We start from the raw sequence: 18,178 nt of genomic DNA, 5'->3' as shown, positions 1-18,178 counted from the left end.
TTTGCAATGGGCAAACCACACTGTCACTGAGCTGTAATGAAACATGAGGCTATTGTCTGGGCCTCAGAGGGTCATGACTCCATGTGAATAGTGCACTCCATCCAAGGCCTTGCTCCTCTGGGCCTATAAAACACTCAGTGCATTGTTCTTAAATCAATAAATGGCCTCCAGATATTCAACTTCAAGAACAGCTTATCCTAGTAAATTCTGGATTTGGTTTGACCAAATGAATAAGAGACTTTTCCTTATTTTTTGAGTAGCCAAGCTGTGTACTTTTAAAATAAATAATTTAAAATATTTTCATGTGTTTCTCTTGAAGAGATTTAAAAACATAAAATCGACTTTTCATGTTGTAAAGTACAAAAAAAGTTGATACTTTTCAGCAAATTGAGAATTGAAAATTACACAAGGAGTTGAAAGCCTTTCAACACATAGTCATGAGACCATTGCCTGAATTTATTATGGAAATGGAAAAATTTAGGGCAGGAAGCTAATCCAGTCAGCTAAAACTTCCAACAGCTCAAATTCATTGACTGTTACAAATAAATATTAGAAAATTGAAATGGTTAACTTCTACCAGAATTTCCCAGAAGTTCTTGCTTCAAGTTCCTTATAAAGATTCAGCTATGCTTTTGAAAATATTCAAAAGTTTACTGGGCATGAATTTATTGCTTCCAGAGGTAATCTTGCTTATTCTTACTCCTTACACATTAGCATTATCTTTAGCATCCCGAAACTTTAGTATATCTCTTTTCACACTGGAGGTGTTAGGTACATGTATTTATTCACTTAATTTGAACTGATTTATGTAAAAAAAAAAACAAACAAATAAACAAAAACCCTAAAAAACAAAAGCTGGTGCTATTATTTGCTGGATTGGGCATGGTGATAATCTAACTTTAATCTAGAATTCAGTAGGCAGAGGCAAGAGGATTTCTGTAAGTTTAAGGTTTGGTTTACATAGTGAATTCCAGGGCAACCAGCAGTACGTAGGGAGAACCTGTCTCAAGATAAAACAACAAAAACAAAACCAAAAACAAACCAAGCAAACAAAAACCAAACTAAAACCTCAGAAACATTTCCTTTCACCTTGCTTACCCTGCGCCTGAAAATGAGTGCATTCGCAGCAATGCCTTTCTTATATCCAACAAGATTTGTGACTTATTTCCTATTCTTGGGCTCATTCACTTACAATCTGTATTTTGTAAGTATAAAAATAAATAACTCATAACTAGGCAGCAGGCTTTAATTATTTTCAATATACTTTGGTTGAGTGTTAATTCCCAAAGTAACCATAAACTCTAACCAGTTTGAGCCAACAAACTAATATGATTCCCTCTTATTGTATTTTCATTTTGTTTTGTTTCCAGCATTAGAAAATATATTTCCTTGGTTATCCTTTCAGCACTCATTTTTGTTTGTTTGTTTGTTTTTGTTTTTCTAAATGTGCCACATGCTGCATATATTTGACCACATTTGTAAACCAGTCTGGATAAATCCAACCAGAAGACAGTATAGAATAGACACTCTCATAAATTAAAAATGCTTATAGAGAGAGAATAAGAGGGTTAAAGAGACATAAAAAGACAGAGACAGATAAAGACAGAGGCAGATAAAGGCAGAGGCAGAAAGACAGAGATAAAGAGATAAAGAGAAAGGAAAGGGGAGAGGTACAGGATGAGGGAGACAGGGGTGAGGAGACCAGAGAGGTTGCTCAATGGGTAAATAAACCTAACCCTAACCCTAACCCAGCCCAAACTCTAACCCTAACCCTAACCCTAACCTAAAGGTGTTTGGTGCCAAGCCTGAAAAATCTGAGTTTGATCCCCAGAACAGAACCCACATGGGCCAAGAAGAAAACCGACTTTGGCAATTTTCCATTGACCTCCACATCTGCACAAAAGTGAATGAATAAATGTTGGAAAAAAACTTTCTTAAGAATCATATCTGATGAGGTATGTTTGTTTCTAGCTGAGCTCTAAAAAGTCTGTTAGTGGGGACAGATAGTATCATTCTCTTTGGCATTGGGGACTCTGAGATATGTTCTTGAGGGACTAGACATAGTGACTAAGGACCAGTAATGAAGACAAAAAAAATCTTTGCAAAGTTAAAATAAGAAATGGCTCTGTTTTGGGGGACAGTTTACACACACACACACACACACACACACACACACACACACACACACCGCATGTGGACTATATAACAAGAACATTATTTAGAGCAAATGCCAAACATTGTCACTGTCACTACAATTCAAACATCTACAACCAGGTTCTCCCGTCCTTTACCTAAGGTAGTCCCACAACCCTATGAAGAGACAAGGAGTAAAACAGCAGAGAAGGAAGAGTTTGTCATCTGACAACAAATGAGACCCCTGAATTCCTGAAAGGTGACTAAGAAACAGAAGAGGACTAACTTCGGTATAATGTAAATGAAAAGGAAATTCAGAAGTGCAGCCTAATAAGGATTTGTTTAAGAATTTATTAGTGTGTGTTACAAAATGCAGTGATTTAGATTGTTTTGAAGACAATGCAGCACTACAGGAAAGCACTGAGGACATTATCTAATGTATTTGATGTGTTTCTGCCTGTTATATCCATGACTAACAAAATACATGATTAATCCCAGTGTAATATTTACCCAACGCTTTATAACATATACTGGAGAGTGAGAGTTTTGGGAATGTCTGCATGTCATATCCGATTGAAGAAACAAAGTATCCTCTAGCATCAAGGCAATGCTATGCAGAATCAGCATGTGATAGACCCAGCTTGTACCCAAGCTTGTACCCAGCTTGTTCTGGCATTTGGCAAGCAGTCTGCGCGTGTCTGGCTGTCTGATAGACTGTACTATCCTTCCCCCTGCACGATTAGAAAGTGAGAATGGTATGCTGTTCTCTACACAGCTACCTCTAAAATCCCAAGGACAGAGGAAGATAATGGAAGACAAGAAGAAAAGCAAAGAAAAAATCCACAACCCCAAACACTTTTTTGATAAAAAACAAACAAACAAACAAAAAGCCTCCAGCGGATGGCAAAAAGTGGTGTTTTGTGAGCATGATAGAATCAAAAGCTTGTATTTCAAGGAGATTTTTTTGTTGTTGTTGTTTTCTGTAGCACAAACATGATTAAGGGCAAAGTGTGTTATTTTAGGTTTTCATTATTCATAAAAGAAAATTAAATAGTCCTGGACAAACAAGACAAAAATGAACAGTAGGACTTCAAAGGCATTCTAGCCCTCAAATTCAAGAATTTAATAACTAGACTATGTGTTTCCAGGTTTCTTTTCGTTGAAAAAAAAATTCAACAAGGTGTTTCGTTTTGATTCATTTCAGAACAAGTGATTTATTGATATGGGTTTAACTTTTGCGAATGTTCTCTCCTCCTTTCTCCAGACCATTCATTCATTCTATGCTTCTGCAATCAGGGCTGCTCTGTGGCTTCAGATATCCAAGGCTACTCCAAACTCTCAGCTGCCTGCAACAGAAGAGCTTAGGACAGTGAGATTAAAACAAAACAAAACAAAACAAAACAAAACAAAGCAAAACAAAGCACTTATAAGTGGTATAGTTGGATCTTGAGATAGCTCTATCCCTAATTGTCTGAAAAAATGCCAGATTGATTTCCAGAGTGATTGTACAAGTCTACATTCCCACCAGCAATAGAGGAGGGTTCCCCTTTCTCCACATCCTCTCCAGCATGTGTTGTCATTTGAGTTTTTGATGTTAGTCATTTTGATGGGTGTAAGGTGAAATCTCAGGGTGGTTATGATTTGCATTTCCCTCATGACTAAGGATGTTGAACATTTCTTTAAGTGTTTCTCTGCCATTTGCTATTCCTCCACTGAGAATTCTGTTTACTCTGTACCCCATTTTTAAATTGGATTACTTGATTTGATGCTGTTTAACTTCTTGAGTTCTTTATATAATTCTGGATATTAGCCCTCTGTCAGATACGGGGTTGGTGAAGATTCTTTTCCAGTCTGTAGGCTGTGATTTTATTCTAATGATTGTGTCCTTTGCTTTACAGAAGCATTTTAGTTTCGTGAGGTCCCATTTGTTGATTGTTGATCTAAGAGCCTGTGTTGTTGGTGTTCAATTCAGGAAGTTGTCTCCTGTGCCAATGAGTTGAAGGCTAGTCCCCACTTTATCTTCTAACAGATTTAGTGTGTCTGGTTTTATGTTGATGTCTTTGATCCACTTGGACTTTAGATAAACACACTAAAATCTGTACACCTAAAGAAGGTGAACAAGAAGGAGGACCCTGGGTAAGATGATCAATCCTTACTCAGAAAGGCAAATGGGATAGATATAGGAAGAGGGAGAAAACAAGGAACAGGACAGGAACCTACCACAGAGGACCTCTGAAAGACTCTACCCAGCAGGATATTAAAGCAGATGCTGAGACTCATAGCCAAACTTTGGGCAGAGCGCAGGGAATCTTATGAAACAAGGGGGAGATAAAAAGACCTGGAGGGGACAAGAGCTCCACAAGGAGAGCAACAGAACCAAAAAATCTGGGCAAAGGGGTCTTTTCTGAGACTGATACTCCAACCAAGGACCATCCATGGAGATAACCTAGAACACCTGCACAGATGTAGCCCACGGCAGCTCAGTGTCCAAGTGGGTTTCCTAGTAATGGGAGCAGGGACTGTCTCTGACATGAACTCAGTGATTGCCTCTTTGGTCACCTCCCCCTGAAGGGGGTACAGCCTTATCAGACCACAGAGGAAGACACTGCAGCTAGTCCTGATGAGACCTGATAGGCTAGGGTCAGATGGAAGGGGAGGAGGACCTCCCTATCAGTGGACTTGGGGAATGGTATGGGAGGAGATGAGGGAAGGAGGGTGGGGTTGGGAATTGATGAGGGAAGGGGCTAGAATGCAAAGTGTTTAAACTGTAATTAATAATAAAAACACTGAAAAATAAAAATAAAAACAAAAGAAACAAACAAAAAACCCTCAACATCTTATAAAATTAACTCCTAAAAAGAATGAGGAAACTCAGGCTAGCTGAAAAGATCCTCACATCTCTGTCTCTTATTGTGCAAGTTCACCAAATGGGAGGCTGAAAGCTTTGCTTCTGATTCAATGGTGCACCCTGTCATAAAAACACAATGTTTGGGGACAAAGATGTCCTGCACTAAGCTGTCCTGGACTTGAAGACCAGAGACTTATACTCAGAAGATTGAGTAAAGGACAAGCATTTGGTGATAGCTATAGACATCAGAGAAATGGGCTCTCACAGTAAGAGCCTGGAGCCCTGCATGGTAAGGAGAGCCTTTTCAGCTGGAGAGGCTTGATTGATACTGTGACACATAGCACAGGAACAGCAAGTTGTGGTCCAAGGAATGAGAAAAGAGAAGGTTTTGCAACAAATTATCTATCCATGCAATGTTTCCTTTGCCTAACTCTAAAATTTTATTGTATCTATGGGCATGTATGACCTTTCAGTTTAATTCTCATTAATTCTTTCCTCCATGTAGCTCATATTTGGTGAAAGCGATTTCTGTGCCAATAACTCAGGTCTTCTTGCGAAATGTACATTGACTGATCCAGAGTGATAGTAAAAGCTAATGTTTCTCAATCATTTTCTTAGTGAACTATTCTTTGTATTTACCAGTTAACTTGTTTTATAGTCATCAAAAAATAGTTCCATCAGCCCCATTGATAGATAAGGAAACCGATACGCACGGAGAGGGAAAGATACTATTTCATGTAATAGTTATTAAATATCTCTGCATGACAACCACTGTGCTTTGTTGGGCAATGCATTAACAAGTAAGATAGATTTGGTCTTATTCTTGTAGAATTCAGTATCTATTGGTGGAATAGAAAATAAACAATTAAAAATTAAGCTTGGAGTTAGTTATAAATCCTAAGTAAAAGTTCCTCATGTCTTAGAGACAAAGCAAAAGATTGAATGAATTAGATACGTGGGATAGTGTAGTTTATTTAGGGAGACTCTAAGTTGACTCGAATATGAAGGTTAACAGGCAGTGTGATCCCAAGAGCAAGACTAAGTGGGGATAGACTTGGTGTGTTCAAGAAAGAGGAAGAAGCCGAATGTGACTAGAGCTCTGGAGAGTGGTCCACGTTAAGTGGACCCCATGGACACTTGATCACTGCCAAAAACAATAGAAAACACTCTTTCCTTTAATTTCATAGAACAGTTCTGGGGCAGCAATTGGGGAAAGAACCAGCCATCTTGCTGTGAAAAACAGATTTCCTTGGGTTTTATCATAAATAAAGCATGTGTCTCTTTAAGGTCCAGACCCTTTTAAAGCCGTCCAGGACCTTGGAGCAGAATACCACAAAGAACCAGGTTGTTCTCTTTTCTGGTTCTCTTCCAAATAATTTCCTTGTAGTCAGGTCTCTTTTGAATTTGCCTCTGAGCTATGCCAAAACAGTCAAGGCCAATTATTGATAAAATGTGCTGTTTTTCTCTATATATTTGTTACATTTCTTTCACAGACAAACCTTCACCCTGCAGCTTTCTTATTATTTAGTCATCATTGGCTCATCCTTCTCCCTGACTCACTGCACTTGGAAGGATGATCATTATGAACCTGGAAATAAAAACAGCTGAAAGATAATGCAGTTTGGTGGTCTCGGGGGTGAGAAGGATACACACTGTACCTTGTTCCCAGTTTTATGGAGTTGAGTTTAGCTTCTCTATTTGGAGACTTAGAATCACTGTCAGAGATCTTCTGACTATCCAGAAATGAACTCATAGAGCTTGCCAAAATAAAAGTTTATTATAAAAACATATTGATTTTTTATTAATAGAAAATTATCAGCTGAGTTCTTATTTTTGATTCAGTATTTAAAGAAATAATCCAAATCATGAACAATATAATATCATCCAAACTTAAAAGCCTCTCATATAGACATAACACAGGTCACACATGCAAAAATCTGTGTGTGTTTGTCCTTATTGAATGCTGCTATCTCTGCTCATGTGTGTTCATATGTCTCTGTGTGCATGCAAGTATTTGTGTTGATGTGCGTTTATGTATTCTTGCATTTATCTTTCCCGAATGGGTTGGCACTGAAAATGAGAAAGCACAAAAGGCAAGATTCAGGGAGGGAAGACAAATTCACAAAGAGATGATTAGCAAAGAAGTACCTTGACAGCCCACTGTTCTAAGAGTGGGACAACACAGAGTTTTCTGAAGTGTGGAATCTCATGCTTCACCCAAGACCAATCAGTCAAGTTTTAATGAGCTCCCAAGTGAACCAGATATGCATTACATTTAGAGAACACATTGTGAAGTATTGTCTAAATGGTTGCATGTATTTGAGATTTTTGTTCTCACCCCCTGCATTTATGTGCTGGTAATTTCCTCTAGCAGATTGCATCCCAGTCAGGATTAAACTATTGTTCTAACTGTGGGTGTCCAGTGTAGTTTATCATAGAATTTATTATTCTTTGTGATAAGGGTGATTTCCGGCCTGCTTCTCCTCAATGTAATATAAACACCATAAAGAAATATCCAGATAATACTTGTATGCTGTTTTATTTCAAATGCTTGTCCAAATGCTTGATATAGAACAGACATTCAATAATTATGTATCAAATGATCAGTTCTTCAGAGGAGGAAGCACATCATTGGAAACACTCGATGGGATTCACTTCCTTTTTCCTTCTTGCCTGTTTTATTTTTTTTTAATCTTTCTCCCAATCCCTGTCTCTTCACAGCTACACATGCAGATCATGTGTCCAATAGGTGCTCAGTTTATTTAATGATTTCTTTAAATTGCTAGATAAATATTCTTCAGCAAAACTTGTGCCATAAAAGAGCTTCTAGAGTAGAGATTGAGATCAATGATTTTATTTTAGCCTAAAAGATGTACTCACCTGGAAATCACCCAAAACAATAAAAGACATTATGAAGTAAAAATAGCAACACATCACACTACACACACCACCACCAACAACAACAGCAAGTAGTTGGGTGAACTAAGTCCCCAGACTATGTATCCTATTGATTTTTACCCAAAGTCAGAAGTGACCCCTTGTATGTGAGTTTTCCATTGCTGTGTGCTTTCAGAACAGCTTCAGTGTAGAAAGGCACAATGGAAAATATATGTGAGATAAGCTGCAAAGATGAGCATTGCAGGTAGAGATGACTAATTCAACGTTCTGGCAGACTTCGGAAATTATCTGCCTATAAGGTTCGCACACGAGAAAGCTGTCTCTACTTGGTAACTATTGATACTTGCGCCATCTAATTCTTTATTGTGAAGGCTCTCTGGGTATCGCAGGATACCTGCTGGCATTCTCGGCTTCTGCCTGTCATATGCATCCCCAGCCCATCTTATGCTAAGAGCAGCCTCCTTGTGTTCTTATAGCCAGAATGTCCTCTTACATTTTCAGATATCCCTGAACCAAAATCATCCTTGACTAAATATCACTGATGCAGGTGGCTCAAGGGCAGAAGAGCCTGTTACTATGGCTCACTATCTGGCAAACTGGGCTGTTAAGTTTATGTAATTCAAATTACACACACACACACATATACGCAGACAAACAAACACACACACGTCTCAGTATCTTCCCTTCGTGAAAGTTATTTTTCCCATTGTTGTGATTCTAGGTTAGCAGTTTGTGATGTTGTTATTGGTTTAATAATGCACTACACAGCAAAGCTTCAGGGCGTGAATCCATTTAACTTAATGCCAAGCAGTGCCCAGCAGAAAGCATGTTGGAATGGAAACGGGGAGGTCTGCTATGAATGCTTTGTGGGAAGTTGCAAGTAATTTAGACTTTCATTTCCTTTTTTTATAGATCTGTTGGTAATCTTTTTTCTTCTTCTTTCCTCTTTCAGTATTTTTTTAAAAAAATATTTATTTATTCATTTTACACCCTAACTGTAGCTCTCTCCTTCCCTGCAGTCCCATCCTCCCTCCCTCTTCCCCCTACCCCACTCTTCTATCAGTCAGAAAATGGGAACTACCCCCCACCCCAGCACATCAGGACTGAGCACATCCTCTTCCAAGGTGGCCTGGCAAGACAGCTCCACCAGGGGAAAGTGATCGAAAAGTATGCAACAGAGTCCTTGTCAGAGACAGCTCCCCTTACTAAGGAACCCACATGAAGAACAAGTTGCCCATCCGGTACATATGTGTAGGGGGTCTAGGTCCAGTCCATGCATGGTCCTTGGTTAATGTTTCAGTCTCCACAAGACCCCTGGACCCAGGATAGTTGTCTCTGTTGGTCTTCTTGTGGAGAAGAAGACCAGGTCCTTCAGGTCCTTCTATCCTTTCCCCCATTTTCCACAAGGCTCCCTGCTCTCCACCAATGGTTGTCTGAATCTCAGCATCTGTTTCTATAAATTGCTGGATGGAGCCTATCAGAAGACAGCTATCCTAGGCTTCCTTCTGCAAGCGTAGCAGTGTCCTTAATACTGTCAGCTCTCTCCTTTGGGGTGGGTCTCAGGATGGGCCAGGCATTGGTTGGATATTCCCTTAATCTGTGATGATCATATGATTTTTTTCCTTTCAGTTTGTTTATATGGTGGATTACAGTGATGGATTTTCATATGTTGAACCATCGCTGCATTCCTGTGATGAAGTGTACTTGTTCATGGTGGATGATGTATTCGATGTGCTTTGAGATTTGGTTTGCAAGTATTTTTGCATCAATGTTCATGAGGAAAAATGGTCTGTAATTCTCTTTCTTTGTTCAGTCTTTTGTGGTTTAGATATCAGAGTGACTCATGTTTCAGAGCATGAATTTAGCAATGTTCCTTCTGTTTCTGTTTTATGAAAGAGTTTGAGGAGTATTGGTATTATCTCATTGAAAGTCTGCACTAAAACAATCTAGTCCTGAACCTTTTTTGGGGGGAGGAGGAAGGGAGGTTGGGAGACTTTTGATGACTGCTTCTATTTCCTTAAGGGTTATAGGACAATGTAAACTGTTTACATGATCTTGATTTAACTTTAGTAAGTGAAATCTATCCAGAAAATCATCCATTTCCTTTAGATTTTCAAATTTTGTGAAATACAGGCTTTGAAGTAAGACTTAATGATTCTAAGGTCATAGTCAGGGGGCAGCCTCACAGAGGGTGGTGTTTAGGAATTTAGGAGGAGTAATTAGAGGCTAAAGAGCTATTTAGCACTCCATAGAACGATGCTGAGACCTACGAGAAGCACTGATATTGAAGCACTGAGAAATATTAGCTACAGCAGATGGGACTGTAATAACCAGTCAAGTAGTTTGTGATGGCACGTTTGAATTCTCATGAAGTAGGAATTGTCAGAGTAAACACTTTTAGGGGAGCTGGATACAAGGAAAATTACTAGGTCACAAAGCCTGATGGTGAAAATATGGAAAGCAGGGATCTTGTTGATGGATGTAGGGCTGGAAGTGTGTATATTTTTCTCTCAGGTTAAATCCATTCTAGAGACTGAAGCAAGCTAACCTTTGAGGAGGAAGTCTGAACTGTGACAACAGGGATGGTTTGGAAACTGCTAATCTCAAAGTGGTATTTGAAAGCTGTTTCAGGGATCTGCACAAACCAACAGAACACTAGTATTAGAATGAAAAGAAAGCAAATAAAAACAGCTCTTTGATACTATTTTCTTTTCTAAAATAGTAATTAACTCAACACAGTACAACTTGAATATTGTGTGGCTTGAGGGGCAGAAAAAAGTTGAAGACAAACCCAATGAAAAGACAGATGAGGGAGATTGAAAGAAGACAATGGCAAAGAAAGGAGAAGAAACTAGGGAAATGTTGAATATTCTAAGAGGTTTACCAGCACCAAGTGCTCAGAATGGTTGAACAGAATTTTGGTTTAATTTTATAATGATGGCATTAACGTTGTTCATACCATGCTCTGTGCCAAGAAATAGTAATGAGGTCACACAGACGACAGGAAGGTTGTCTTTCAAAGTCATCTGTAGCACTCCTAAGGTTTCTCATAACTCTCTGTACTCATAGTCTTACAAGAGTAAGAGGAGGAACCATTGGAGAATAGAAGCATGAATAATCTTCGGCAGCAACTATTGCTCTGAGATGTCACAGTAGAATTCAGTAAGAGGGAGAAGGGCTGATGAGCCTGTGTAAAGCAGCCTAGTCTGGCATAATATGAAAAAATGGTTATTATTGCTAGAAGTAGCTATTTCACGTCTGTAGTGTTTCTTTATGCAAACGGTTTTGAATGATTGCTATGGATAAAATATTTTTTTACTTCTATAGCTGGATGCTATAATGAACCTAGATATTTAAAAGTTAGTTTCTTAAATATGTTTTGTTTTGTTTTGTTTTTGAAAGCTTTCAGTCTGGGCTTCAAGTCAAGCATATACGGGGAAAGTTTTAGGTGGAGAGTAAGATACAAAGATAGAGGAAAAAGTTGGTAACCATAATCAAACATCCAGTGACAATTAGAAATGTAGAGATTATGAAGTCAAGGGAAGGAACGTCCACCATGACTGTTAAGGGTGCTTCACCACACAGGAAGAAATGAAGTTAGGATTTGGACTTCCTTGTTGGAAAGATAAAAAGAAAAACCGCTTCAGGGAACATGGCAGCAACACCAACCACTTTTGTTCTGCCCCAGAAACCAGTCACAAAAACAAGTCCACCTTTTTATATCCTCACCCAGGAGTCATTTTTGTTCATAGTGGAAGATAACACTCTTCCCTACTACTATGGCGTTACTTCTGTGATCATATGACAACCAAGTTATCAAGTACCCAAGAAACTTGCTGTAGGATTCTCAGAGGAATGGAGGAGGAGACAGAGGCTCTTGTCCTGGGGAGTCACAAGCAAGCTCAGTGTTTTGCCAGGGCAAGGATAGATCGTGTTTTTACTGTGACACAGTCAGAGCCTGGATTCAAAGGTACAGCTGTGGCTAATGGAACCAAATTCATATGCACCGCTCAGACTTTAATTTGCTGGGCCATTTACACTGAAGTTGACTTGATACATCTTCTTCAATATATATCATCACCTATAATTTTGTTATTTGAAATGAAGCTATGGTCAAACACAGAGAGCAACCAAAAATTCATCTGGAAGATCTTGCATAAATAATACTGGAGGGATATTGAAGAAGGAGGACTAGAAGCTAGTCTATATTATTTTTATTATTAAATATAATGGATATAAGTCTTGAGATGTTCAAAACAACAATAAATGTGGTATTTTTCTTTTGTTTTATACTTGGACATGAGGTGACTGGGACACTAATTTTTAATAAACATTTCCAAACCTTAATCCTGCAACTTCAATATTTATCTGCCTCCCCCAGAAGAGCTTGTACCGCCACCCTGTGTACACTTGTGCAGATGATGTTTGCTTAGTCTTAAGTAGTTATAACAATATAAAACTTTAATTGCTGTTATGTTTATCGTGCTACATAGTATATATTTCTAGTCCTACTATGCTATTGACTCATTCCTTATAAGAATCTCATGAAGCAACATTTTAATTTAATAGTATAGAAAATAAAAGCCATACCAATGGCCTGACAACCCTCCAGTTTTAAGCCATGAATCTTGGCCCTATTCCTCCACACCTTCTTTAATGCTGCCTACAGTGCATTGCATTGCCTAGTGCATTTTAATCCCAAGCCTATTTAAATGAGTCTCTCCCTCTCTCATTTTTTTTTTTTTGAGACAGAGTTTCTCTGTAGTGCTAGCTGTCCTGGAAGTTACTCTGTTAAGCCTGGCTGGCCTCAAACTCAGAGATCTGTCTGCCTTTGCCTCCTGAGTGCTGGGACTAAAGGCTTGTGCCACCACACTTAGCAATGAATAAATTTTTAAAGTATACAACTTGGAAACTAGTATATTTTGATATCAGATTCTACATATCAGTTTTTCCTCTAAGAAAAAATATTTTACTTATTTATTTATTCATTCATTCATCCACTTTACATCCCTACTGAAACCCCCCCTCCTTTCCTCCCAGTCCCACTCTTCCACCTTCTTCCCCATCTCCCCCTCCCCTTCTCTGAAAAAGAGCCCCTTCCTCTCCACTTCCCATACCAACTTCATATCAACACATCAAGACATATCTGGACTAAGCACATCTTCCACATCTTCCGCTGAAAGCGGAAAGTGATCCAAAAGCAGGCAATGGAGTCCATGTCAGAGATATTCCTTGCTCCAATTGCTTGAGGACCCATGTGAAGATCATGCCATCCATCAGCTACACATGTGTAGTGGGCTTAGGTTCAGTCCGTGCATGCTTTTTGGTTGATGGTTCAGTCTCAGTGAGCTCCTGTGAGCCCAGGTTAGTTGATTCTGTAAGTTTTCTTGTCCCCTCTGGGTACCTCTATCCTTCCCCCAACTCTTCCACATGATTCCTTGAGCTCCACCTAATGTTTGCCAGTGAATCCCAGCCTCTGTTTCAATCAATGGCTGTGTAGAGCCTCTCAAAGGACAGTTATGCTAGACTCATGTCATGTGTGTTTTTCTGGGTCTGTGTTACCTCATTCGGGATGATACTTTCTGGCTTCATCCATTTGCCTACAATTTTCATGATTTCCTTGTTTTTAATAACTTAGTAGCATTTCCATTGTGTGAATGTACCACATTTTCTTTATCCATTCTTCAGTTGAATGCAGCCTGGTAATCATGTGGATCCCCAAACAATGGGAGTAGGGCCTGCATCTGACTCTATTGACTGCTTTTGGGCCCCTTTCCCCTACCTGAGCTGCCCTGTCTGTCCTCAGTGGGAGACATGTGCTTAGCCCTGCTGTGACTTGGAGTGCCAGGATGGGTTGGTACCCATTGGGGCCTCCCCTTCTCTGAGAAAAGGTAAAGGGTGGAAGATGTGTGAGCATGGGACTGGGAGGAGAGTAGGGAGGGGGCTTCGATCAGGCTGCAAAGTGAAGAAAGAAAGAAAGAAAGAAAGAAAGAAAGAAAGAAAGAAAGAAAGAAAGAGAAAGAGAGAAAGAAAGAAATTAAAAGGGAAAAAGAGAAAAAGTTAAGACAAAATTTTCTGTCTCTTTTTCAGCCTCACAAAGTAGTGCTTCTATTTTAGATTAAACAATAGAAAAGATCTCAGTGTAAATGGTGACATTAGGAAGCATCATTCTAAATAGAATTTAATGTTATTAAAATATTTCCTTTGGAGAAATCCCACATTAAGCTATTTACCCTCACTTCAATGCATAGACTGTCTTTTATACAACAGATTTAACTCTTTTCCCATATAATGCCTACAGAATAAAACAGCCCCAGTGCACCACCCTCAAAAGTTGCTTTTTATGCCACGGAGCCACCTAACTTAAAAAGAATTTTGATAGAGGCACCATTTATTTCTTTCTGCATAATTTTAACAGTTTTTGCTATTAATGTTCTTTTATTTTGATCTCAATGACATACTTTATTTGAAGGTCAACAAATAACGTTATTTTAAACCTATTTTGTCTTTTATAATTGTTTTTCCATGCCTTTTTATATTAAAATATTTTTATGTACTACATAATAGAAAGGTAACAATAAAGCCAAATTGAAAAGTCTTGAAGGAAGATGAGAAACTGGAGCTCTCCTCTTCCCTGAGGATATAAATGCTGTTGATAGTTGTTGGGGGAAAGGAGAGACATTTTTCCCAGCCTGTAGCCACTAGTAAGATGTGTATGCTCTGTGAATAATCTTTATTCATGATGCTATAAGCAGCTGTAATTATATTCAGTGGGACACACAATAGTTAAAAAAATAAAAATGGAAAGAAGCAAGGTAATGACATTGGAAGACATGGAGGGAAGAAGATAAATGCAAGAGTGGGGGGCAAAACAATGGAGACAGTCAAAATACACTGTATACATTTTTGAAAATGTAATAATAAAATTAAGCTCATATTACATAAAATAAGATATAAAAACTAAAAATACATTCAAAAATCCAAAGAGCTCATTTATAGTATATGAAATCTAGATATATTTGCGTATGATTCTACTTGCTTCTGTTTAATGTCTTTTACAAGGTTGGAGTAGTATCTAAACTTGCATCCTGTTTCTGTCGTGAGGCAGAAAGTCTTTGCTGACTTTCCTAGTATGTAGTGATTATTTAACTATTTTGATCTTACAACATTTAATTATAACTTTTCTAAACTCATACACTTCTCTGTGAATGTTGATCAACAGCAGAGTTTGTTCAGCTTCTTCACTTAGATTAGGAATCAGATAAACTGCTGCTAATAAATCAATATTCAGAAATTTAAATAACTAAAAATTATGCTAGTGTCAGATGCAAACTTTCAATTTTATTTATTCAGAAACAGCTGGCATTTTCTTCCCATACCATCAATTAGAGATAAATGGATCAAACTACTCGAGACTAAATTCAACATAACATTTCTATTTGTTTGGATTACCTTTTATTGTTTGAAAGTCTAAAAACTCTTGCGATGTTCTCTGTTCTATATCTTAAATGTCATAATTTTTTGAGTATTAAAGTACATTTACAAATTGTTTTATCACTGAACTTTCTGCAATATCCAAAGTTGATGCTCTCTGACTTCTCTCTATGGTTTCTGCAAAGATAAGTAGCTATGCACATGCATGGAGACAGCAAACATAGGTGCAGCTGTAGAATGCAGGCAGGATAAATACTACATCCCTGGGTAAAATGCATCAAATTGATTAGTTGACAAATTCCCTGAGATGCTGTCTTCAAAATTTAAAGGGGAGAAAGAGAGAGAGAGAGCATGGCCACACATGTATGTATGCATGCATGTATGTATGTATGTATGTATGTATACATATGTTTTAGGTTGGAGTATTTAAAGATCTACAAAAAAAAAAGAAAGAAAGAAAAAGAAAAAAGAAAAGAAACAATCAGTGCCTTGTGGGACCTGTGTCAAAATCAGAGCAACAAAATGAACTCAGGAGAAGCTAAGTAACAGATGGGGAACAATGGTTCAGGGACAAGGTCATGAAAGTGAAAGAAAATGTGACAAAATTGGAAGCACATCTGCTTCTTTTGAGATGTCAAGCATCCAAGACACATGGATTCCATTGTAATGATTCAGTAATCATGGCCAAGAGCAAATCGGAAGACTGGAAGGATAAAACTCAACTCTGAGATTATTTTCTTTATAGGTCCTGATCACATGCCAATGCTACTCCATACTTATACACAAATCATAAACATACCAATCACTGCATTTATGGAGGCTTAACATTCATAACTTCTCCAAGTAGACAACCAAACAAATAGCTCTTGTTATCCAAAGAAAGGAATTCTTATGAATTTGAAAATCAATTCCACAGAGAGGTTTTTCTATTGAGAGAAAATATCTGTGAAGAATGGGGCTTATTGGTAAATTTTTAAACACAATCAGTTGTATTATTTCACAAGACATTTCATTGTTTACTCAGTATGTAAAAAGCATTTGATCTCATCATAGTTTATAAGTACAAGGCCAAGAATAAGGTTAGGAATGAAGATAAAGATGACAGCGTTGTAGTCTACTCTTACTTCTCCTTCCTTGATCTCATCGCCTCTCTTTGCTTAACCAAATGTGTGAGGTGAAAATTCATACTCCATTTATCCACATGAAGAAAGGGCATTTTTTTTTTATTAATGGAGACAGTCCCCTTATGCATGCTCAGAACAAAAGGAACTTCTGTATTTGTTTCCTTGCTGCTGTGACAAAGTACACTGTAAGATCACCTTAAGGAATGGAGAAGTTACCTTGACGCAGTTTGAGGGTGAGTGTCAGTAAAGGAGTAGTAATGAGCTCAGCCCCAGTGGTGGCTGCATCCATAGTCAGGAAGCAGAGAGATGAATGTTAATATTCTTTTCATTTTCTTTCTTTCTTTTTCATACAGTCTAGAGCCCCAGACCATGGTCCTGCCCACATTCTGGGTACATCTTTTTATATCAATTAACTGTTTCTGCAAATATTCCCCTAGGTGATTTTCAAATCCTATCACACTGACAAGATTACCAGCACAGAGGGTATAATTGAAGGCAAAGTATCTAATCCTTATGAGTTTCCATACATCACACTTCATGAATACTCATTTCCGTTGCCTTTAGAGGAAGTCATTCCTTGTGGGCGTGGTGTGTTTAGTTCACAGTTGATGATTCTATGAGTCCTGAAGTACTGATTTGAAGGAACTTATTTACTATTTTACCATCAGGTTTGGTCAACTGAAGTGTTCTCTTTCCTACACCAGGCCATTCAAAGGACCCCACAAAATGTGGGTATTAAGTAAAAATTGCCTGTACTTTCTTCGGCTCATCTGCGGGGGAAGTGAGTACTTTTCAGGAGGGAAAGGAGTGATATGTTATGAAGACTGGAAATTAACCACATTATGCCTTGTTACTCTCCCAGGGTCCCATGATTCCTTCAGCTTCTACATTGATGAAGCCTCTCCAGTAGGCCCTGAGCAGCCAGAAACTGTCCAAAATTTTGTCTCTGTGTTTGGAACTGTAGCCAAGAAGCTGATGCGGAAATGGTTAGCCACTCAAACAATGAGCTTCACTGGTCAGTTGGGAGCTGGAATCCGTTACTTTGACCTTCGAATTTCCACGAAGCCCAGAGACCCAGACAATGAACTGTACTTTGCTCATGGCTTATTCAGTGCCAAAGTCAATGAGGGTCTTGAAGAGATCAATGCATTTCTCACAGATCATCACAAAGAGGTAGTATTCTTGGACTTCAACCATTTTTATGGAATGCAGAAATACCACCATGAAAAACTGGTCCAAATGCTGAAAGACATCTATGGAAACAAAATGTGCCCAGCCATTTTTGCCCAGGAAGTAAGTCTAAAGTACCTATGGGAGAAGGACTATCAAGTATTGGTCTTCTACCACAGTCCAGTGGCACTGGAAGTGCCCTTTCTTTGGCCTGGGCAGATGATGCCAGCACCCTGGGCAAACACAACAGACCCTGAGAAATTGATCCAGTTTCTTCAGGCATCCATCACTGAAAGAAGAAAGAAGGGCTCGTTTTTTATATCTCAGGTGGTGCTGACACCCAAAGCAAGCACTGTGGTCAAGGGTGTGGCAAGTGGCCTCAGAGAAACAATCACAGAAAGGTAAGTGCCCTTCACAAAGAAAGGAGATTTGTCCAGTAGTCTAAGTCACGGAGCACAAAAATGACGGAGCTAAATTCTTACCTATGTGAATTAGTTTGCATAAGTAACATAGTACTACAACTGTACAACTGTATGCCTTAAGATAATTGGTTCCCCAAGGTCCTGCTGAT

General features: G+C 38.5%; 1 protein-coding gene across 1 annotated transcript in view; it reads left to right on the top strand.

Moving 5' to 3' along the window:
• Positions 1-18,178, top strand: part of Plcxd3 (phosphatidylinositol specific phospholipase C X domain containing 3) — a 200,811-nt gene that overhangs the window by 112,698 nt on the left and 69,935 nt on the right. The window contains exon 2 of the mRNA XM_060380529.1: positions 17,300-18,008. Within this exon, the coding sequence (XP_060236512.1) occupies positions 17,300-18,008 (709 nt within the window). The remainder of the gene's footprint in view (positions 1-17,299; positions 18,009-18,178) is intronic.

Source organism: Meriones unguiculatus, chromosome 3 (genome assembly GCF_030254825.1).
Source record: "Meriones unguiculatus strain TT.TT164.6M chromosome 3, Bangor_MerUng_6.1, whole genome shotgun sequence".
Classification (NCBI taxonomy): domain Eukaryota; kingdom Metazoa; phylum Chordata; class Mammalia; order Rodentia; family Muridae; genus Meriones; species Meriones unguiculatus.
The sequence above is the reverse complement of the archived record's forward strand: the minus strand, read 5'-3'. Positions and strand labels throughout refer to the sequence as shown.